The following is a 24016-nucleotide window of genomic DNA, read 5'->3' on the forward strand; positions in this document are numbered from 1 at the left end:
CAGATCCTGTTTGAACATCAGTCTGATAAAACAAAGTCCCGGTTGGGCTCAAACTCAAGCCACAGACTCACAAATTGTCTGTAAGATCGATCACAATGGAGGTTCATTGCAGTTGCCTGACGCTAATATCAGTGCCCACATTCCTCAAGGACATGTTGCGCCAGGAGAGATACAGGAAATTGGTCTCAAAGCTAGCCTTGATCCTCCATGTGGAATCAATAATAATTATGTAACATCCGTGAGTCCTTTTTTGGAAATCAGTCTTAACAATCCCAATACTATTGGAGGCATCTCACTTGACATTAAAATGGCAGCTGAAGTGAAAAATGACCCTTTGAGCCAAGTCATGACAACTTTTGTAGGTCTGGTGGCCCATAGGAGAGAGGGACCATATGAGAAGGTCAAGGACTGTTACATATATAAGGACATTTTACAAATTAAGCTCCAGGAGCTAAAGCCTCACATGTACATCATTGCTGTTGCAGAGGCCACAGCAATTCAGCCACCAGCAACCTCAGTATGGGACTATTTAGACCGACATTTTACAGTCGCGGTTTATGGTCCCAAGCATATTCATCCATCTTTCAAAGTTGTGCAAGTCATCTCTTACTATAATAATGTTCCACCCAGGCTTCCTTTTACTGATATCCGGAAAGGTAACAGAAACCTGCCGCCAGTTGTGTTACAACTCTGGGGAAAGCATGAGTTCAATCCACACTGTCTAAATGATTTGCATATTACGACCAGTGTGCTAGACTCAAGTTTTAATGTAAAAAATGAGGATAAAGTCAAAAAGGTCGAAATAGAGGAGCTCAAAACAGGCAGAGTGATCCACTTGCCATTGGAACTTTCCAAGACAGGCAATGGAGATATGGGTCAGTTCAAACTAGCCATTCAGGTGAAGGACTCAAATTGCCTCTCTTTAGCAGACTTTTACATTACTTCTCCTGAGGCTGCTCCTCTGAGGACAGAAAAACATGGTCTCAGACATGTGGATCGTCACAGAGAAGTGACCCGTTCTCAAGCTATCCCAGAAGAATCTGTTCCAGAGTCCTCAAAGTTTCAAGATTTGCCTGTGAACATTCAATGGTATGGCATCGCTTTGAAATCTCTTCTTAGACAGCCGAGAGTGGAATATCTTCTGGAGTACTTCAAGGGAGACACAATTGCTCTGCTCTCCAGAGAAACGGTTAAGTCTGTTGGACAATCAAAAGTAAAAGAGTGGTATATTGGTTTTCTGAGGGGAAGTGTTGGTTTGGTGCACTGCAAGAATGTGAAGGTCATAACAAAGGACCAAGTAATTGACTTCTCTGCCGTTAGACTCACAACACAAATCCTACTGGACAACATGACTTTGCCATTTAAAAAGCTCACGTACATGTACTCTGCCATTCAGAATTTAGTAACAGAGCACATAACCTGCTGGAGGACTTTTGCTGCAGCTTTGGGTTACTCAAACCTTACAATAGATAATTTCTCTAGGAAGCAAGCTGAGACGGAAGCAGAAAAGATAGCATGTGTCCTCGAGAAGCTAAAGGAAGACTGCCACACAGAAAAAACTAGAAGAAAATTTCAGCATGAACTCATAATTGTAAGTAATTTTAGCACTTGGTATTGGTTTGTAATTCTTTCGGTATTAAGTGTCCTAAAATGAATTAGATGACTGTGTTCTTAACACATGACACAATGTTTTCTTTCTTTACAGGGGCTCTTCAAAATGGATGCTCAGGGCCTTGTAGCCTATTTAATTCAGAACACAGTTATACTGTCCACAGCTGTTGAGCTTGGTGTACGATGGAGGGAACTGGCAGAGAAGATTGGAAAACTTTCCAATTCTCAGATTGCAGGTTATGAGGCACCACACAGAGGGAAAAATGGAGAAGTCAGTGCCCAGGTAAGCAGCTGTAAATCTTTTCTGCTGTGAATTCTATTGTAGGACTTTAATACTGTAAGTTACATACAGAAAGATTTCATCACTTTTCCACATCTTGTAGTTCTACAATATGGAATTGAAAGGGTCTTAATTGGGATTACATTCTATGCAATTCCACACAATAACCCAAATATTAAAGGAAGAGGACAAAACAATACAGTTCATAAAACTGTTAACAAGCAGAAAAATGCAGAAAGTAAACACCACCATTGTCGTGAAACCCCTTGATTAGTTTTGGTGATAACCCCTCAGAAGGTTTTATCTCCATGAGTAGTTTAATGGAGTCCAGGTTAAATTAAAGTCTCATTACAAATGCACCTGTCCCTGAGAGGCAAGGACATTGTTGTGGAGAAATATCCATCAGGGTTTTGTTTATTAAAAATGAATTGCAAAATGTAGAGATATGCAATATCAGATAAGAGCAGCTGTTCAAACGATATTTTACACCTTCAAATGCTAGACCTAATGTCTAAATGCTAGAATAATCAGAATGAAGATAATAATCAGAATGAATTTTAATTCCAGTAAAACTACAAAATGTGGAAAGTTCAAAAGAGCTAAATATTTATACAAGGGAAAGTATGTTAAAACATTACACCTTTGTTGTTACTGTATTAAATGTTGAAATGTATAAGTTAGCTGTATATAAAGAGACATTAAACATTCTATTTTAAGGTGAATTGCTTTTATTTTTTTTTAGTCCATGTGGAAGCCTGCTTATGACTTCCTATACTCATGGAGTATGCAGTATGGTCAGGGCTATAGAGACATGATTCAGGATCTCCATCTGGCCCTGGACAAGATGAAGAGCCCTGTTACTAAAAACTGGAGGCAGATTACTGGAGCTCTCATTACAGTAAATTGCATGGAGATCTTGAGGGCCTCTGCCTTCCACACAGCACAGTGAACATTAAGTTGCCGTTTAACGTTGGTTTAAGAATGTTGTGAATAATTATCTCTTTTTTTTCTGTCTTTGTATAACAGCTGCTTGCTATATGCTTTTGTTGAAAATGTCAGAATATGACATGCTGTTAGACTTGGAATGTATTCTTTTGTACTGTTCAACATATGAAGTTACCCAGGTCTACACAGGTTATTCAAGTTGTTCTATTTTTAATGTCACTACACTGTATAGTTTAATTGTATTGTAAATGAAATGAATCTGATTCCTTGTTATGTTTATGTGCATTTCAATGTTACATTTGAAATAGAGAGAATCTGGACAATTCCTCTATATCAAACTCCTGCCCCTTACGATGAAGTCTGACTAAGTTCATGGGACAGATGATTTTAGGACAAGTGCCTTTTTCACTGCATCTTAAGCTCTAATAGTTGAGTACACTTATGTATTATAAAATTTCTTTGTTCTTCTAGACCTACTGTAATTAATTTTATTAGTGCACTTAAAATATATATTGCTAATTATACTTTTTTATATTGAATCTTGTAACTGTTATTGCTTACCTAAAATAATAAAACAGATTTCATGAATAGACAATAAATTTAATCATTTTGTTTTGTTTAATGTTGAGTGTACAAAAAAGCTTTGTTTCACCAAACTGTACATGCTGTTTGTTATTTGCATTGCATGCCTATCGTTTTCAGTATTTTTTTTTTATGATACTGTTTTGCTCTGCAAAGTTACAATGAATATAGATCCAAAGTATCACTTGTGAGATTTGTCCTTATTGTTTTAGCGACCAGGAAAATAGAAATTTAGATACTAGGTAAATGTACCCACACTGGTGCAGATGGTCATTCTTCAGACCCATGTTCCCCAGTGAGGTTTATAAAATAAACTGTTGTAATAAAATGTATACAAAATTTAAAACATACTGTTTCTAATAATATCATGGTTACAAGAAAACCCTAGTTCAATACACTTTGGGATGTAGACATGCTGGTACAGAAATGGGCCTTCTGGAAACTCTTGTTGCAAAGTTGGGAGTATACAAATGCCATTTCAGCTGGGCACGACAAAGTGTTAAAAGCCTGATGTCCACTGAGTGTTAATCTTTCTTCCTACTGAAACAGTGAGTCTATGAACACAACAGAAAGAAAGAGATGCTACAATGGTTGTGTATAGCACTTTGTTTAGGACTTCACATCAAAGGTTTTCCTGCAAGATAGACTGTTCTACAGAAACAGAGGTTAATAAGCAAACAGCATGAGATATTTTATCTTTTGATTTGCTAAAATATTAAATTCCATCAACCTTATACAGTATATATCAATGTTGAATACTGTGTAATCAGGCCATACATTCATTGTATTGAAAACAGATAGGCTGGAGGATCGCCATGTCTAGTACCATAATGCAACTGCACTGCTGTGTGCCATTCAGCACTTTTGTTATCAGTGTTGTAAAATGTTGCAGTGTCTACTGAAGCCGAGTAAGAACAGAAACAGAGCAGCTCCAAAGTGGACTCTTTTCAAGATCACTGAGGCAGATTACATTGAGATTAATGAGATATGACCTCTTTTGTTGCTGTGCTCGTTCAACTGACTGGATCAACAGTAATGGTAAATCTGTTTACATAATACAGTGAATGAGGGCTAAAAAAAAATTTTTATCTTTCTTTCTACATTTTTATGATTCATTTTAACAGAAAGTAAGTTCCCCACATGTGGTATGTGGTAGGCAGACGTTCATTCGGTTTTCCTAAATCATATTTGTTACTTGCCGCCTGTCTGATCATGTGTAGAAGTAGTAGTAATAATACAGTACCACATAACCGTATTTTATTGGAAGAACTATATGTAAGAACAAATTTTTTATCTATGGTGTTTTTTGTTTTATGTAGCTTTGTGTTGTCTTCTCTAGCCCTCTGTTGTTTTAGCACCGTGGTCCTGGAGAAACATTGCTTCATTTCACTATGTACTGCATCAGCTATATATGGTTGAAATGACAATACAAGCTGCTTGACTTGAATGTAATTATATTATTTATACATATGTTGCAGCCCTATTGTAGTATAGTTTTAAAGTTTAGTCCAGGTTTTTCTGGTCTGTAACTAAACCACAGACATTTGCAAAGGATGCAAGCTACAGTACCATCTCTTTTACATATGAAACACTTTACCTTTGTGCATGTTATGAAGCAGTACTATGAAAATTGCATTTGTTTATACACAAGAACCATGTTAAAGCCACCTGGTTCTATACAAAACTACTAAAGAAACTATTTATATTATGCAGGAGAACAAAGGAATGCTAGAAAGTGCTGCAAGGAATGACAATCAGCAGCAGGAATATGGTAATCTGTAATATTTCCGACAATGTATGATGTTTTTTTTTTATCTTCTAGCTCATACCTTAAGTGAACAACTTGCTTAATATTTATACTGTGAAATAAGTGTATCCTGTTATACCAGAATGTCAGTGTTATCTTTGTTCTTCAATGCACAGGTATATCTATCTCAACTTCCTAACAGGTTAATAATTAGGTTATGCCTTTCATTATTCAGTATTATTATTTCATTATGTTCATTATCATTAGCCACAAGGGTAATTACAGTTGTAAAAATAATTGCTAATAATTGCTACAATTTGATCTTGCAGCTTATTTTTAATAAAAGTAATTACTTTTCTCTATGTGAAGTGAATTTTGTGAGTTTGTGTGTTTTTTAATAGCGATCCACTGAGGTTTATTTATTGTGCCTTGCGACCTATATATTAATTGTGTGCGCATGCGTGATAAAGTTGTCACCCATCAGCAAGACAAGCACTAAGGCAAAGAAAGTTAATGAACATAGAAAAGCCTAATTTAACTGAAAACTGATTTTCTGTGCATGCAAATAAATGTAGCCTGCTTACTTATGTAACAAATGAGTCCCTAATTGTACAATGAATGCGCAGACAATTCACAGATGTGTATTAGTAATTTTATTTAAATACTTGCTTTCACAAGTACATGGTTGTTTTTAACGTTCATTGTTTCCTCTCTGGTCGTCACTTCAGCATTTAGTGGTACTGCTTTCCGAGTGCAGAGACTACAACAGCAAGGAACTTCTGGAAAGCTGCCTGAGCCTCAGCTGTGAAGCTGGTACCCAAGGATGCAGCAACGACGATGGTGATGCAGTCAGCCAGCAGCTTTATGTGGATACAAAGTGAACCCATTACTATAAGTGCTAAATGTTAAACTCTCAATGAGTGAATAGACCGAACAGACTGAAAAACAGGCGTACCTTGAAGTTATCAGGATCCACGTGTAGTTTCTCAGAGTGGAGCACACTCAGTTCGGCAAAAGCGGCCTTAATGTTGTCCATGTTCTTCACAGCTTTCTCCAGACCGCGGACTACAGTCAATCCGTGCGCAGCAACTTTGGGGTTTCCACTGATGGCAGCGGCGTTGTACAGGTTTCCAAAATTAGCGAAGTACCTCTGGGTCCATGGGTACACGACAAGACACCTGAGCGGCAAAAACACAAGCGTGAGGTTTCATATTACAACAAAAATGAAAAGATGTCAAAGTTTTGCAATACCCTACCTTGTGAGTGCCTGTTGACCGACTGATGCTTCATCGATCTTGGAAAAGACCTCCTGGATGGTAGCGCGCTCGAAATCTGTCCACACAACCATGGTGCTGATTTTCTGGGGTTTCGAAGTGTTCTGATGAACTAAGAGCCCTGTAATTGTGGTCTACTTAGGCAGCTTATATAGACCTGTGCGTCTGACTGCTCCTCCCAAGACCACGAACGTGTTCAGGGGTGGGTCTTGCAGTCTGAATGATTTTGATTAGATATGAATTCTTATCTTTTAAAATATGTTGTCACGGCATGTCATAAAGCCTTCTGTTTGCGCATACATACTTTTTTTTGCGGAAATTATTATACACATATACACATAACAATAATGTGGGTAGATCACATGACAGAAAACGTCTCACTGTATTATTACATGAGCTTCAAGATAATGAAATCAAGCATATTAATCTCTGCACTCTAATTACACCGGATTACACAGGTATCAATGGATGTGTAACAAATATCTATCATCTGTTTTTTCTGTTTTTTCAAACAGCCAGTGTTTATAAAAGAACAAATGAATGCGAAATTCTTATTATTCGTCTATAAACAAATAACAACTAAGAACTAATGTTTATCAGCAGCCTTATAGAAAAATAAATCAATTCAGTCATGTTCACACATTGCGAACCTTTTTGAATTTCTGATTTGTCTGCGTTTTTTTTAACAGTAATAAAACAACATACAGAGCACATGACCGAAATCCTCAAAAAAGAACAATTCTTTTTTCATATATTAAAAAAGCATGACTTAACCTTTCGACTGAAACCAATAATAACTGTAATGCATGTTCTGCATAACGCATAACTAGTGCATAACTATAGTGCATGTTTTGCTTGGATCTGCATTAGAACTTAATCCATCCATCTTTAATAACACGTTTAAACTTAATTTGTAGTATACTTATTCAGAGCATGAATAAACCAAATTAAATAACAGGACCTGAATGCAGGATGAACAGATTAAAATTAAAATAAGAAAAAAAAAATACAAGTTAAAACCACTGAAGGTTAAGTCACAATATTTAAAAAACATTAACAGAAGAGAAGAAGATGAGGATGATGATGACAATTTATTAGATATACAATTCATATCAATTAAAATTCAGATAAATCCATAATTGTGTGGTGTTCTGTTTCTGATTAATGCAGACAAATTTTATGTCAAATTTTTACTTATTGTTTACTTCTTGTATCACAATTCACCAATTGTAATATAAATACAACGTAAATAGATGAGAAAAACAGGGAAATTGGAGAAGGGGGGTGTCTGTGTGTGTTATTTATGACATTATATCCTATTGGATACAATTTTAACATTTCACCTGACAAGGTAAGGCAAGGCAAGGCAAGTTTATTTGTATAGCACATTTCATACACAGAGGTCATTCAAAGTTCTTTAGAAATTAGAAACAATTTATGAGAGAATAAGACACACGATAAAATCATAATAAAAACAAAGAACAATTAAAGAAAATAAATGGGATTTTAATAAAAACTGTTTAAAATATGTTAAAAAGAACAAACAAAATACAATCAATATATCATGCTGCTTCCAATATTCATTAACTTACTACTTTATTTTCTTTACCATCCTGCTGCAGATTGCAGTCTATTATAATAGTTCATTTATAGTTCAGGGTTTTATTAAAATGTATATATAATCTTCAGGTTAATCTGGACAGGTAAATTATAACAAACCTTACTGAAAAGTTGTTATATAGATTCAAAAAGAGCGATTTATTGTCCAATTACTGACTTAATTAATTAGTTTAACGATAAGTAAATAAGGGCACAATGACAGGTTTATGTTACATTCATTTACACATACATTTATGTCATTAAATAAAATGAAGTCCTTAATTTATTAGAGCAACATGGACATTATATCAAAATGAAATAAAAAGATAATTAATACATAAAGGTCACAAAAACTTTCAGTGCACTTATACATAATGTCTTTGCAATAAACAAAATTAGCTTAATATACCAACATTTCTTATCGTTAGTCGTGAAGCGTTTTTAATTACGCACAAATGAAACTTAAATCGATGTATGTGATGCGTATTTACACACTTTTTTCTATGACAAGCACAGAACTTAGAAAGAGCTTAGCAGTTTATTGTGCAATTGAAAAATGAAAGAAAGAAAGTACAAACAGCTATTAAATGGCAGTAGCGGATGCTGGACTATAGGAGATATGAGCAGCAGCAGCTCAGGGCGGCATCGTTTCGGGGTGCGGCACAAAAGTGTCCCTGACTGACATAAATATCAGTGATATATATCACTTGTCATGTCACGTATACAACAGAACCGCCAGATCACACTTTGTTAACGACTTTTAGCTTACTGGGAACACAAATGTTTGATTAGAACAAATTACAAATAAACACCCTTAATTCTTCTAGGTCTAATTTGTATCTAGATCGAAAATTTTCTCTGAATTTCTCTGAATTCGCTGATATTTAATTCATATTCAATAATTCAGTAATGAACACACATTAATTTAGTTCAGTAGCAAAAGCATTTCGATAATTAAATAATTAAATAAAAAAGTACAAATAATAATAATTTGCTCATTTTTTGTTGTGTTTTTTTTTTTCATATTTACTAAACCACTCATGTGCATGCCTGACAATAATCCCCATGTGTGAGCCTTCAATAAATTTTCTGCTATATCTGTTATAGGCACATGAATGTTTAGAATGTTTTATTAGAATAATGTTAGAATGATTTCTGTTCACTGGAACGAACGAGGTCATGACATGACAACGCTTTATGACAAACGGCAGGAAAATGCTCCACAAGACATGAATTGCAAGGTCCTGACCCCATCTCAAAGACTTTTTTATTTATATGAATTCTACACAACATCAGTGTTCAGTCTCACCAATGCATCTGCAGCCAAATTAGCACGAATCTTCACAGCTGCAAAATTTAGTTCAATACTGTTTCCAAAGATTTGAGTGCTTTTTATATTAAGCAGGCAAATTCATATTAATGCCATGCTTTGGATGTTGATCAGCTTTGTGGAAATGCAATAGAAAAAGGGCTTTGTTTTATTGGGAAAGAGCTGAACCAAGTACTCAAGTACTCTGTGACCTGATCAGACCTAAGTGATCAACTTATGGACCGCCGTTGAGGCCTACACTACATCACAGAAAATCATTACAGCTTGTTTATAATACTGTTAATTAATTTCTAAGGTATTTTATTCATATCAATGCAAATCATTTACTTATCTGCCATCGATACATCAGTGTTTTCATGCAATTTTTATCAACACTTTCTAAAGCAGAAAGAACAAAGAGATTCAGGCAGTAGTTTTTTGCATCATGGTTAACCCCAAAGTGCTCAATGTGACTTCTTCATGTCTACTTATTTTGCATGGCAATCTACTACACTGCATATTAAATTATAATAAACAAATTATTATCTAGTGTCACTGTACATTTTTAGATTCAAGATTTTTTATTTCACACACACACACACACACACACACACACACACACACACACACACACACACACACACACACACACACACAGAGTTACAGTGTATACAGTATACAACATGCAATGAAATGACAATCCACTTCCTCCTCTGAGACTGAGCATATAAAGAAACTAAATTTAAGAATTAAGTTAAAAAAAAGAAAGAATAGAAATATAAAGAGAATGTAAAAGAATGCGATGTGCAATATGTTACATGTTACGTGTAGTATGTGTACGTGAATGGTTTAGAATGTGCAAACATTACAAAATGGAAGATGACATTTTTACCTTGCAGGGGATTTACATATAGTATTTATAGAATCCTAAGAGATTTATAAGACACACATTTCTAAAGCACACACTTGAATTATAATAACTATACATTTTATCCACAAGGTACCACATGTCAAATCCTGCCAACCTGTAATATTTTGTATATATATTTTGTATATACTTTTTCTATAATTAACAGGGTGAGTAATTTCTATGTATATTTTTATTCTCTCTTTTTTATTTGTGGTAAATTGTGACTTTATTGTCCACTGTTATAGTTGCACAATAGTTTGGGTTAGGTTCAGAGTCTTGTGAAGTCTTAGTAATAATGTGAAGCCAAATTAATAAAGTACTCTTTACTAGGCTGCTGTTTGACCTCTAATAAGTTTAGAAAATTTTTGTACATAATATTTGAATTTTGTACATACCAAGCCATTTGTAATTTTCTATTGGGGACGTTAAACATTGTAAATAGGATACATTGGGCTGAACTTGAACAACCGTTCCCCTAGAATTTCTCACCCGAGGTCAGTGCCTGGCCTCACTAATGCTTTTGTGGGTAAAAGTGCAAAATCCAAGAGCCAAGTTGAAAAATATAGTTAATAGCCTATAGAGAAAATTGGTTATTAGGTTATTATAACAGCGAGACAATACATTTTGAATGGAATGTACAGTAAATAACGGTTTGACGGTCAGGTGTCCATATACTTTTGGTTATATAGTGTATAATATGTGTGACTTACAAATAATTAACCAAAGATTTTCTGTACATGTAATAGTTTATACCAAAATTTTTACAGAAATATATCTGCTACACCATTTAATTACCCACATGGTTTTGGACTGCCATGCCTTGCCATGCCTCAGACAATTCTGATTTATTCTTTAATGTGGTGAATGCACCAATCAAATCAAATTCAGGTATTAAAAATATCAGCTACAAAATAATGGTAATGAATACATCAAAATTTACTTCTATGTCACATGGACATTTATAAACCTTAGTCATTTACTTGTTTGTAATGAACAAAAAATTAATAATTAGTCTTTAGTTGAGTCATCATTATCACTTACTGTGTAGCTAAACAATACTAACTATATATTTATTTAACATTTTAGAAAAACTTTACGGACTTTTTCAAGTTGTATTATATGAGCTAAATTTGTTTTATATATTTTACTGTATACTGGCACTATAAGCTTCAGTAAAAGAATAAGAAGATCTGGTTGTACATAGAGGTCACACCCATGAAAACATTCTGCTGATAACGAAATACACTGAAATCCAGATATGTTCTTGCCAGTCTACAAGAACCCACCCCTTTAATTGGCAAAAAAATGCTATAAACTGATAAAAGTAAATCATTGTTTTCCAAATCCAAATTTCATTGCAGGGATTGGAGTGCAACAAAATGTAAAAAAAACCTACATAAATAAATAAATAAATAAATAAATAAATAAATAAATAAATAAATAAATTCATGTTGCACTTAACTTTTATGCCTATATATATGTTTACACAATTTGACTTATGTTTTAATTCAGATCTTAATATTCATATTTATATACAACTAATTGAAATATTAAAATATACAAATAAATAATAACGATAAAGAAGGCTACATAAACATTCAGCAGTTATTTATCTCGTGTAATTTGTTAGATTATTTTTATTTATTTATTTTTTGCGCGCGCGCGCGCGATGTCACACTTGAAACGGAAAGGTTCTTTCCTATCAGGGATGAAACTTATCTCTTACGTGCAGCAGAAGTTCTGACTAATCAGTCGGATTCGAAGTGAATCCAAGTTGTCACGTATTTGAGGTGGGTCCTGGGCGTGCCTGCTTCAGCTCCTTGTATAAAAGGATGTTTCTTATTTGAAGCAGTTTACAGAAGTCTTCTTCCAGACTACTCCGAAAACATGAGTCTCTCTGACAAGGATAAGACCACCGTCAAAGCTTTCTGGGCCAAGGTCGCCCCTAAGGCTGCAGAGGTCGGTGCTGATGCTCTGTTCAGGTAGGTGGTTGAGTAAACTTTCACTATCCACATCTATTCTTCTTTCAGATCTGAGGACTAATTATTTTCCCTTTTCATTACGCAGGATGCTGACTGTTTACCCGCAGACTAAGACCTATTTTTCCCACTGGAATGACTTGAGCAAAGGGTCTGCTCAGGTGAAGAACCACGGAAAGACTGTTATGTCTGGCGTGGAAGAAGCTGTCAACAAAATCGATGATCTGACCCATGGGTTGCTTAGCCTAAGCGAGCTACACGCTTTCCAGCTGCGTGTTGACCCGGCCAACTTCAAGGTAATCTTGCACTATACCATCTTTATTTGCTCTGGCATAATTTTTTCTTTTTTTTGTTATTATTACTACTATTACAGTTCCAGTCTCACAACATGAGTAACAAATAATGATATTTTCCCCTTTCCGTGTAGATCCTAGCCCACAACTTGCTCGTTGTATTGGCCACCAGGTTCCCAGCTGAATTTACCCCTGAGGTCCACGTGTGTATGGATAAGTTCCTCGCTGCCGTTGCCCTGAGTCTCTCTGAGAAGTACCGATAAGAAGCTCTGCAGGCAACAGATGGACATCCACATGCATCAGTCCTCTAGATCTAGTCAATGTCTTTGATTGATCTAAATAAAAGCCAAAAGTAATTTTGCCATTTGAAACAATACCTGTATTCTCTGGTCCTCTTTATTTTGCATATAATGTCTTCTTATTAGACGTAGGACTAAATGAAGTTGTAGTGTCCTAACATTAAACCCAAAGAAAGGTTACAACGTTGATTAGTAAATTTAAGGTGAATAGCATAAATTTTGTCTTAATAAATTAAATAGTTTACACAGCAGAATGATGCTGCAGTGCCGCTGTCAAAAAAGACACAATATTCCTTATAAAAAATAAATAAATACATAAAAAAACAACCAAAAAAAAAAAACACAGCAATAAAAGAATGAAATATTATTGCAATAATAAAAAATATTAAAATGCAATTACGAATACAAATTATAAATAACAATAATGGTACAATAATCAATTTAAAATAACTCAATAATTGCAATTAAAAAAAATAAACATGTGGAAAATAGATGATATATGATAGATAATAGATAATAATATAATAGATATATAATATAATGAATAATCAGCTTGCTTCTATTCAGTAACATTACACTGTTCCTGCTTTCAGACAATCAGTGAGTTCATCACGATACGTTTCGCACATAAACAGAAGGGAATCATCATATTTATTTTATTACTAATAAAAAAAAGACATCCCCAGACAGACAGCTGTAGGGACGTGAGAAAGGACGGAAAAGGGATGTGTACCACAAGGTGCCGCTAAAGAATTAATTTTCAATGAGTGCGGTATGTATGTATAAATGTCACACGTGCGCTATAAGGAAGTGAAGTGCGTGTGTAAAAGCTGCGTGCGCGCGCAGGACGTGTCTCTACTGAGCGCGTTGCATAAGCGGCGGCTGCCTCTGTGCCTTGTCCCATGGATCCGTCACTGTTAGTGATGTATGACGCATAAGAAATGTAAGAAAGCACGAAAATTGTAAGCAGATGTGACTGGGGTTGAATTGTGGCTAATTACTTACTCCTTGCAGAAAAAGTTGAAACAGGAGTTCATGAGTTCGAATACCAGCTCCACCAAGCTGTCACTGCTGGGCCCCTGAGCAAGGCCCTTAACCCTCAATTGCTCAGTTGTATAAATTGTAAGTCACTCTGGATAAGGGTGTCTGCTAAATGCCAGAAGTGTAAATGTAGTGCGTGAATAGAAAGAGAATAGTTTCATGATTTTGTAGATCTTTGATGGGCTGAGATCTGAGAGGACATCAGGCAGCAATCAAGATTAGACCGTTCATTTTCTAAACTAGCACTAATTAAGAAGAGGAACATCGTGTTTCAGTGTAGATTCACTATACTGGCTCTTGGGTGTCAGAGCCCAGGCCTTTGAATTAAAAGAGCGACATTACTGAAAAGAAAGCCCATCAAGCATTTGAGGAATTTACATTTCAGACATCCTTATCCAGAGTGACATTTAATTTTATTTCAATTTAAACAACCGAGCAATTGAGGGTTAAGGGCCTTGTTCAGGGGCCCAGCAATGGCAGCTTGGAGAACCTGTGATTCAAACTCATGACCTTCTCATCAGTAGTCCAACACTTTAACCACTAGGCTACCTGCTTGCTATAGTTTGTTCTTTTGTCTGCATTTATTTTAGCGTTTCAAGTTTCTTATTTGGGGAAATGATTTACAGCTTTGTGTGAAAAATAAAAAACGCGATTGCTAGCTGTATAAGCCACCACACGGTGTCGCTAGAGTGCTCAGAGTAGATGACAAATTAAATGTGACCCTGTTCTAGCTGTCTTAGTTTCTCTACACAATAACTAATCATTTCTATTTGATATGTGGGTCGGATTCTTTCCATTAATCGACAGACACGCAAAGAGCAACGAAACAGTCACAATGAACTGCTGAACTGTTTACAACCTGCGCGTACTTAAAAATGTTATCTCACCTTGCTCTTTGGGTATAGAATTTGAAAACATTTCCAACTCATTAGGTTCATAAATATTTCTAATGTGTTCATTTTAGTCACAGTGGGAACCACTTCACTTGTGATATTCTGGTAAATTCACTCTTCTCTATCATATCCTTAACTCACAGTCTACGTTTTAGTTAGTTTTATGTTCCTGGAGTAGATTTTTTTTTCTAGATAATGTTCCATTTTACTGAAAAGTTTCACTTGTCATAAATTCGTTTGAGAATTTGACATAATTTTTTGTGCTCCTCTGACAGTCAGTGAGCCATGCAGAAATCAACATTACGAACAGAAGCATTACTGCATTCTCCTGAATATAGAGTGCAAAGGGCAAGGAGTCATTTATCTTGCAAATTTATTAGCTGTTATTTAAAAGCTCTTTGGTGTTTGCACCTCTCACCTGTTTTACCAGTGCACTCTAATAAATGTGACTAATGATGTGACCAGTAAAAGTACAACAATTAGGGAAATCAAAACAAACAGAGAATTGCCGTTTCCTCAACTAGATTTCATATGTCTTGCGGTTTAGTTGTCTCATGTGGTAATAAGCACGGTTTCCTTTATTTTACCCTTGACCCTGACTAAGAATCATTTTATAGAATTTGACCCTTTTCAGCTAACCTTATTTTAGTAAGTTAATGAAGTGTGATTTTGAGGTTTCTGCTTTTACTTTAGAAACATAAATGTACTTCTTAGTAAATTATAATGTGCCACTGATACTAAACACTTCTCAGTGTTGATGTGTTCGATCAGTAAAACTAGAGTTTGCACTTTATTTTGAAATGTTTGTGTGACGCATTGCTTCTTCTATCCTTTTTTTTCCTCATGTGCCTTTCTGTGTTGTTGCAGAATCCCTGTTCTACTGAATCATCTAAAAGAAACCTTTGTGACTCACTCTTGGCAGTGTCTGTGGGATAATGTGTGTAAATCATCTTGAATTTTTTCTTCCCAGATACATGGAAAGCTTTGGAAACCTGTATGAAAGGGAAAACTTTTCCCCTGCACACACAAGCATCAAATGCACAAACCCGTAGCTAGAGCCTGCATAGCGGCTTACTTCAGTTATTTTGTCCTGTCTTTGAAAATGTAGTAATTAATGTGTAATTAAGGGCTAGTTTTTAATTGTTTACTTTTTTAAACCTGTAAGACTTAATACGTAAGACGTATTAATTTTTTACTCGGCATATAATAGTTGAGTGCGATCTGCCATGATGAAGATTGTTGTCAATATGCAAATACAACTTTTAATCAGTCGACTATTAGCCTTAGTTTATGTTACGATGTTTACAACTGTTACAATGAGTGTGTTAATAGATTTGAATTGCAGCTTGTACTGCTGTCAGAGGATATTTACTGTATCAAGCTCCTCTTAATAATCTGAATCCAGTATTCACCAGCTGTGTGGTATAAAAGCAATAAACCACTCAAGGCATTTGGTACAGTGATATTATTACCGATAAGGACATTATTTTGCACAGTGTCTGGCAATGTGCCTAAAACTTCTTTAACTGTGATAAAATCACAATGTGACACATCTCCAAATAGATTATAATATGGCCACATTGTCATACATTTTACTATTAAATAATGAATCTAATCCATTATTACAAAATATTCTCTATAAACAATTTGACGACCATATAGCAGCAAGTAAGTCTTACTTAACTTTAAGGGTATGCTATGGACAGAACAGTGGCTTAATTCTTTGTTTCCTTTTGTTTTTTGAAGCTAAATTTTATGAAGCTTTGTACTTTTCTGATCAGATTTTAGAACCAAAACTATTTGTTTTATAAAAAAGGCTTTAGCATGTTAAGGTCATGCTTGATCAAGTTAGCTAGTAGGAGGATTAGAAAGAGCCATGCCGACATGTCTTTGCTAACCCTGCAGCTCCCCCACCCCGCCAATTCATACTATAATGGACAAAACACATGGGCAGAATGGTGAGAAGCACTTTGTGGTGTGGTGAGGGATTTTTTTTAATGACTCACAGGATAGCAAAGTAGGTAGATGTTTCTCACAGTCAATTCCGAAAAACTGTCTGTGCCAGGAAGCTTTTTAGTGATGATTTTTTTGTTTGTTTTGTTTTTTTGAGTGAAACCGAGAAGGACAGAATATTATACCACAGAACTAGTAAATTGTGTTTTGTATGAAATGTGTACTTGTGTGTTTTACGTATCATTATGGTGTTTTACGTATCATTATGTTTACATGATCATTAATAAACTTTTAAGCACTGCCCTTTTGAGGCATAAACTAAATTTTCATGCCCTGTCTTTAGAACACCAACCACTTGGTGGATGTTCAGTAAACACTCTGACCTGGTGTCACCTCATTTAATGCCTGGCAGATGAGTGCTGATAAGCATGGCCTGCAGGTGCACACACACACTTGCACCAAACAGAGCTTTCTGTCTGGAAAAGCAATGACATACAAAAATGGACTGTTTCCCCAAAATGATTTAGTAAATGGAACTTTTATTTTGTTGTCATTAAAGGTGTTTTAATGGCTTATAACAGACTAAAGCGTTAGGTCGATGGAGTAGCAGAGATGCTCAGAATCATGGACTTATTATAAAGATAAATTGAATGTTACATTTCAGTTGTGTGTAGCATTTAAAAAGTTTCTGCAATTAGTTGTGTAGCTACAAGAATGGACCAAGAAACACACACAGGGTTTTTTTGAAATATGATGCTTTAACGCACTTTTGAAGGAAGCTTTGAATGGAAATCATAAAACTAAACAGAGATATGCGATTTCTGGTGTGAGCAAGTCGGTCCAAAATTATTGAGCTCTCAATGTGTTTAACACATAACTTCAAATTCGCATTTTCTATTGTACAGCACTGTCGCTTTACAGTAGCAGGCTATAACATTCTCAAGTCTCAGCACCGATGGCCCCTAAATATCCGCTTTCAACATGAGAGACACTGTCGGCCTACATAAGTTCAAAGTCCTGCTTCCAGGAACTGTGGAAAACGGTTGCTGTGAGATTAGTCTAGTCTTGGTTTAGCTTTCAGCGTCCTGCAGGGAATGGCTAGAGGATGGTGGAGCTCTTGGTTCTCTCTTTGTACAGTAGATCCTTACTCAGCAAATAGCACTCTCTCAACCAGTCTCATGCTGCCCTAGACTTTGTGTGTGTATCTCACATTCCATGTTCTGTCTTTCTCTCCCTCTCTCTCTCTCTCTCTCTCTCTCTCTCTCTCTCTCTCTCTCTCCCACACACACACACACACACACACACACACACACACACACACACACACACACACACACACAAACACAGTCTTGACTGTAGTCACTTGTTATATTTTGATAAACAAGCAGGCCATAGCTCTTAGTGCAATATGATATTTAACCCGAAATATTATATGCACATCGTTTTTCTTCACTTCACAGTTCTGTTAATGCATAAGTAAAGGAACTGTAGCTGACTGTGTTTAGTTCCAAGAGCAACACAGCGGGGGAGCCGGTGATCATACGCTGACAGACAGGAGTTGCTCCTCAGGAGGGTCGCACTCTGAATGTGAATTTAGCAGTATGAGTGGTGGAAAAATCACACAGCTGCAGACAAGGGGAGATATATTATTGTCACTCCCACATAGTCATCTGCTCATGAAAACCTTCAAAGAATTTGAGCTTTTTTTTACTACTTAAAGCTAACTATTTTGGAATATTCAGAGTACTACTATTCTGCATTTCTTTCTCCCAGCTGCAGGAAAGTGTTGGTAGGTGTTAGGTGCTTGGACGTTGCAGCTCAACTTGCAGACTGAGGAGACAGCAGGAGCATCCGTCCTTCTCCTCTGTTGTTTTTGGCCTGGCTTAGAAGTTCCATGCACATTATGTGCTTCCCTACACACACACACACACACACACACACACACACACACACACACACACACACACACACACACACACACACACACACACACACACACACACACACACACACACACACACACACACACACACACACACACACACACACACACACACACACACACACACCTCAGCCTGCCACCCTTCCTCTGTATTCTACACACAGCTGCTGCTCTTCTAGTGACCCTGACTGATGCGCACACACACACACACACACACACACCCTCAGACACACACTTACCCATATAGAAATATCCACAGGAAACCTAGTACACTGTTGTGTAATTTTCATCCAGAGAACTGTCCATAAAGAACTCAGAGGAAGTGTATATTTCTGCATAAATTTAAACTTCTCAATCCTCCTGAAGACATAGCTTGCTGTTGTAGCTGGAAAATCTATTTTTTGCACAAGCACAGAAATGGGGACTGACTCACTTGTTTATCATGTAATATAACATCCGAAAAGGTATGACTGCATCTGACTCTGCTAAAACACAACCAAATGTTGGGCAGAAGAAGACCTGAGGGATATCATTAGTATTTAGTCACAGATAAAGTTGATCAAGACTATCCCTATTTATTCAGAACACAATTTTCCATGACTTACTTATTTACCAGATTTAAAAAGAACAAAGTGTTTTAAGATGTTCTCTAGATGCTATTTATGCAAATTTGAGACATTAGGATTCATATCAGCAAAGCCATGTGTAACTAAAAATGTTGTTTTTTTGGACATGGTTATGGTACATGGACTCAGTTATTTCTTTTCAAATCTGAGAATAAACAGTATAAGAATGAGTGATGACAAATTAATTTCTGTAAGAACCAGTTCAAAAGACTTCTGAAGCAATTAGTTCAAAGATTGTTGCTTTATTCAGACAGGTTCACTGTTTATTTATTCAAACTTGTCTAATCTTTAGCAGTTTTTTTTGGCAGACAGCCTCAATCTGTACTGAATATGGTGTCTGTGTGCAGTCTGTCTGAGTACAGCGTTATCCACAGACTCAAGCAAAATGGTGCCAGCCACATCTGTATACTTTAGCTGTCACCTTTCCTGTGTGGTATAAGATACTGTAAGTGTTTGTGGGAGAGGCTTCTCATGGAGGATGTGTTCTTACAGTTTTGGAATGTCATCCTAAACTGGAGCTTGACCCTGTTAGACTGCCACCTAGAGCTTTCTGCCTTTCACTTCATTTAACAGCAGATTAGTCCTACAATTCAGAACAACTCACTATTTCAGTTTCTTTCAGGGTGGAGTTTATGTAGGTGAGTAATATGTATATTAATTATCATTAAAGCATACTGAAATATCCTGTTATTTTTCCCTGTCGTAAAGTGAATTGGTCAACGGAGAAGCAATTCTTTCCACAACTCAGCTGATACATAATAAAGCAAATAGCAAGGCTTTCATTGATATGCTCTGGCTCCAGTAGATCTGGCTGTGCACGCACTGCTTAGGGAGAGGCTGTGAAATATTTGGCTCCTGAACTCCTCCTGGCTTTTGAGTCAGTACATGAATCATCATCAATAACTTAGTCGGAGTCAAAAAAAACCCCTCTTGTTCGCTCACAAGTCATAAACAGAGAAGCTGATCTTGTATGATGTGGAGTTTAGCATACAGAATATATCCCACATACTTTGTGGCTTGTAAAAATTTGCGAGTATTATCCTTAAAAATGAAGAGCGCCAAGGTCTTTTAACAACAACTCATCAATCTACACAGCCTCTGCGTGTAGAATCAAACTGTAGTGTTGCTGTATGTAGAAAGGCAGGCAATGCACATTATCCACAATAATATTGATTTCACTGGAACTGGATAAATATCCATGATATTGACTGCAGTCAGATGCAAAGCCAGAAATGGTTTTCTGCTTTGTTTTGTTTACCTATAATACAGAATGAATTCTAAACTTTCTGTTTACCTTGGGCTCAATGCATCTACATCTACATCATAATGCCTTTATTTTGAGTGATTAATCTGCCTTCTTTTTTCCTAATTATAGCCATAGCACTGATCCTTTATGCATAAATCTATAAACGCATATTTAAAAAAAAATCTTTTTGAGATTCTTTTTCTTTACTTTCTTTAAATACTATCATTGAATCATGTATTATATCTTTTAATACAATATTTAATTACAATTAACATATATATATATAATTATACAAAGATGTTTGATAACATTGCAAAAGACAATGTCTGTTTATATGTTTATATTTTGTGCACAAGCAATTCTTGGGACTTAATGTACTAATCTGATGCTGTTTGCATTCACAAATCATCTGAAAACCTATTTTTTCCTCAGAAAAAATTATATCGACTGATGATTAAATATGATTATTTGATTGTACACAAGCACGTCAACAAAGACCCAACTCAAGATAGGGTTGCAGTTGAGTGCATAGTTGCATAGTTTATTTAAAAATCACAATGAAAAAGAGGCTGTTTCTTGCCACAAGATAATTCAAAACATAAGGTAAACTGAATAGCGAAGAATCTTTGTCGTGACCCACTTTGTGTCAAGACATGATGTTGAGAAAAGCAGCATGTTATGCCTGGAAGATTTATATGAAGAAGAAGTGATGTTTAGAAGAATAGAAATAAACTGGCCAAACAGTGTGACAGGGTTTGAGGGAGATTTCAGGAAGAATGCAGGTGAATCTTGCAGAGCATACAAAAAAGTCTGGGGTTTGCAGTCATAAAGGCAAGATGTTAGGAAATATTTGTATTACTTTTTTTTGTAAATTTTTTTATTGACCTATACACTCTGTGCCATTAGTTGATATTAATATTACGTACAGTTTAGACTATATCGTGTTAAAACAGAACACTAGTCTCCTAAGTAGTGCGCAGAATTATGGCGCACAATTTGGACACATGCGTACTATTGACTTGGACAGTATGAAGAGTATGTAGTTTTGGCCGCACGTTCCGTCACCCCTCCTTCTCACGTAGCGGCCTACGCTTCATTGGCCAATCAACTTTCTCTCCTCCAGCTATAAGAGCGACCCAACTTTTTCTCCCAAGTAAACTTTTTTTTCTGTCGCGTGGAAACCTGGATACATTTTTATAGTTTTTGTTATATAAAATTTTGCGTTATTCCAGCGCAATCCAATGAGGGAATAAACGCGCCGTCTTGTCTCGCCTCGGAAATAAAGAGATGCCCGAAGAAGCTGTGCAAGACGGATCCAGCTGCCCCGTGTCTCCGACGGACAGCGTCCCAAGCAGCAGCGAAGGCGAACTCGAGCGACACACCAAGAAGATCGTGCGGAAAAGACGCTCGAGCCGGAAGGACACCGAGGATTCGGATAGCTCTGTGCCGGGAAAAAGAGGGAAGAAACCGTGCAGCGGAAGCGGAGGAAGCAGCGGCAGTCCTCCGTCTATCGAGGAGCTTCACACGCAGCGTGTCATGGCTAACGTGCGCGAACGGCAGAGGACGCAGTCCCTAAACGAGGCCTTCGCAGCACTGCGCAAGATCATCCCCACGCTCCCATCCGACAAGCTCAGCAAGATCCAGACACTTAAGCTCGCCGCACGTTACATTGATTTCCTGTGCCAGGTCCTGCAAAGCGACGAGCTCGACTCAAAGATGGCAAGCTGCAGCTACGTGGCCCATGAGCGCCTCAGCTACGCGTTCTCCGTGTGGCGCATGGAGGGAGCCTGGTCCATGTCGGCGTCTCACTAGCGCGCGCCACAAACTCAACACGCATCGGACGACTCGGGGCGCTGGACGGTACGGTACCCTTTTTTATTTTCTCTTAATAAAATATTAACAAGGACCCCAAACAGGATGCTTTCTTGTGTTTTCTCATGTAGAGTAAATCACGCACCGGCCCGAGCACAATTTGGGTTTGTGTGCGCATAAGTCTCGCAGTTACTGATACTCTGTAGCTTTACTGGCCATAAGATAATATGGGCTGCTTTACCTCATCGTTGGCATATTCCAAGTACTAAAATTGTGATACACTAAATGTCTTCACGAGTCTAATCCATGTTCTGATTTACAGGTGACTGTGGTCTTTGCTGACAAGGCAAACGTGAAGCGAAGTTTAAGAACAATGCTGGATACTTCCATCTATTTAAATAGTAAGAAAAAGACTTTCGTGGACGCTTCAGCAGCGTAAAGCAGAACTTCATGGATAGGAGGCCGCAAACGATGCCTTCTGATCCGCTTGGTACAAAGTTCTAGTTTTGACGCTGAATGTCTTTAATGTGTGCACGATGCGCACCTTTACATCGAGAACAGCAGAAACCGCAAACTGCATTCAGGAGCTTTTTCAGAAGACTTCTTTGGACTTCTTTGGTACTGAATTAAATTAGAACGTGTAGTTCGAACTTTATTTATTTATTGTTGACAAATGCTGTCAAAATGTGCCAAATGTGTTTGTGTTTTCAAAATAAATCCCTATTTTTATTACTTTTGTAAATAAATGTGCATTTTTGCAATAAAAACGAATTTTAAAATAACCTTTTATAATCTTTTATTTTGACAAATTCAGATTTACAGTCTCTCCAGATATGTATAGAGAAAGAATATATTATTTTCTAAAACATTACTACTACTACTACTACTACTACTAATAATAATAATAATAATAATAATAATAATAATAATAATAATAATAATAATTTTATAGGCTTAGAAAAGTAATGCAATGACTTGGAAATTTATCAGAATTTGCTTTTCAACAATATACATTATTATTAACAAACTACAGTTTTTAACTGTAATGCAGATAATTTTGAAAAATTTGTTAATTTATTATTTGCAGTAGGGAGCCTGGGGATCACAATATTGGAGCTAATTCCTAAGTATTATACAGGAATGTATATGCAAGCTGCATTAGCTACATGGATATTGGACCCTGTTTCAGCTCTAGGGCCTTTTATAGATGCAGACCATATTTTATAGATGCAAACGACATGTCGATGGTAGCAATACATTTTCAATTCTCATTTCTTGAAGGCATTTATAGTTTATTCGTGGTGTTGTATTGCCTGAGTTTTTTAACCCAGTATTTTAAGTTTCTAGTTCAGTGTCTTAATTACGTCCCCTGTTTTACAGTTTAATATAAAATGCAAGGACATTTAGTGAATATCTTATGTATATACACACACACACACACACACACACACACACACACACACACACACACACACACACACACACACACAAAAATATATATATATATATATATATATATATATATATATATATATATATATATATAAATTATTTAATATTATATTAAATATACATACAAATCATTAAATCAAACGCTTGCTTTCATGCAATTCTTTTTAATTCTTTCTTTTAAATGCTTTCTTTTGGTTTCCTTTAACAAGCAACACATTTCCCT

At 36.3% G+C, this 24016-nt stretch overlaps 4 protein-coding genes across 5 annotated transcripts in view; 3 read left to right on the forward strand and 1 right to left on the reverse strand.

Annotated features, from left to right (window-relative positions):
* The window catches only part of macc1 (MET transcriptional regulator MACC1), a 7738-nt gene extending 4047 nt beyond the window's left edge, over positions 1 to 3691 (forward strand). Inside the window, exons 3-5 of one of the 2 annotated variants that reach the window (XM_027149907.2) lie at positions 1 to 1591; positions 1706 to 1894; positions 2634 to 3690. The exon at positions 1 to 1591 is cut by the window's left edge and continues 433 nt beyond it. In XM_027149907.2, the coding sequence (XP_027005708.1) occupies positions 1 to 1591; positions 1706 to 1894; positions 2634 to 2840 (1987 nt within the window). In that variant the 3' untranslated portion in view covers positions 2841 to 3690. Of the gene's footprint in view, positions 1592 to 1705; positions 1895 to 2633 lie in introns of both variants that reach the window. The other variant, XM_027149908.2, reaches the window with a different exon arrangement.
* A 2110-nt stretch (positions 3692 to 5801) lies between these two features.
* On the reverse strand, positions 5802 to 6582 carry LOC113644596 (hemoglobin subunit beta-like). The gene is made up of 3 exons (XM_027149582.2): positions 6422 to 6582; positions 6121 to 6343; positions 5802 to 6025 (listed from the first exon to the last, which is right to left on the reverse strand). The coding sequence occupies exons 1-3, from the start codon at positions 6511 to 6513 to the stop codon at positions 5897 to 5899; spliced, it is 444 nt and encodes a 147-aa protein (XP_027005383.1). The 5' UTR covers positions 6514 to 6582; the 3' UTR covers positions 5802 to 5896.
* Positions 6583 to 12094: 5512 nt separating this feature from the next.
* On the forward strand, positions 12095 to 12903 carry LOC113644613 (hemoglobin embryonic subunit alpha-like). The gene is made up of 3 exons (XM_027149609.2): positions 12095 to 12239; positions 12325 to 12532; positions 12664 to 12903. Exons 1-3 carry the CDS (start codon positions 12145 to 12147, stop codon positions 12790 to 12792), a joined length of 432 nt encoding a protein of 143 aa, XP_027005410.1. The 5' UTR covers positions 12095 to 12144; the 3' UTR covers positions 12793 to 12903.
* Positions 12904 to 21694: 8791 nt separating this feature from the next.
* Positions 21695 to 23101, forward strand: twist1b (twist family bHLH transcription factor 1b). Its single transcript, XM_027149660.2, has 2 exons — positions 21695 to 22389; positions 22664 to 23101. Exon 1 carries the CDS (start codon positions 21817 to 21819, stop codon positions 22339 to 22341), a length of 525 nt encoding a protein of 174 aa, XP_027005461.1. The 5' UTR covers positions 21695 to 21816; the 3' UTR covers positions 22342 to 22389; positions 22664 to 23101.
* Positions 23102 to 24016: the final 915 nt, after the last annotated feature.

The sequence above is a fragment of the Tachysurus fulvidraco genome, chromosome 3, assembly GCF_022655615.1.
Source record: "Tachysurus fulvidraco isolate hzauxx_2018 chromosome 3, HZAU_PFXX_2.0, whole genome shotgun sequence".
Classification (NCBI taxonomy): domain Eukaryota; kingdom Metazoa; phylum Chordata; class Actinopteri; order Siluriformes; family Bagridae; genus Tachysurus; species Tachysurus fulvidraco.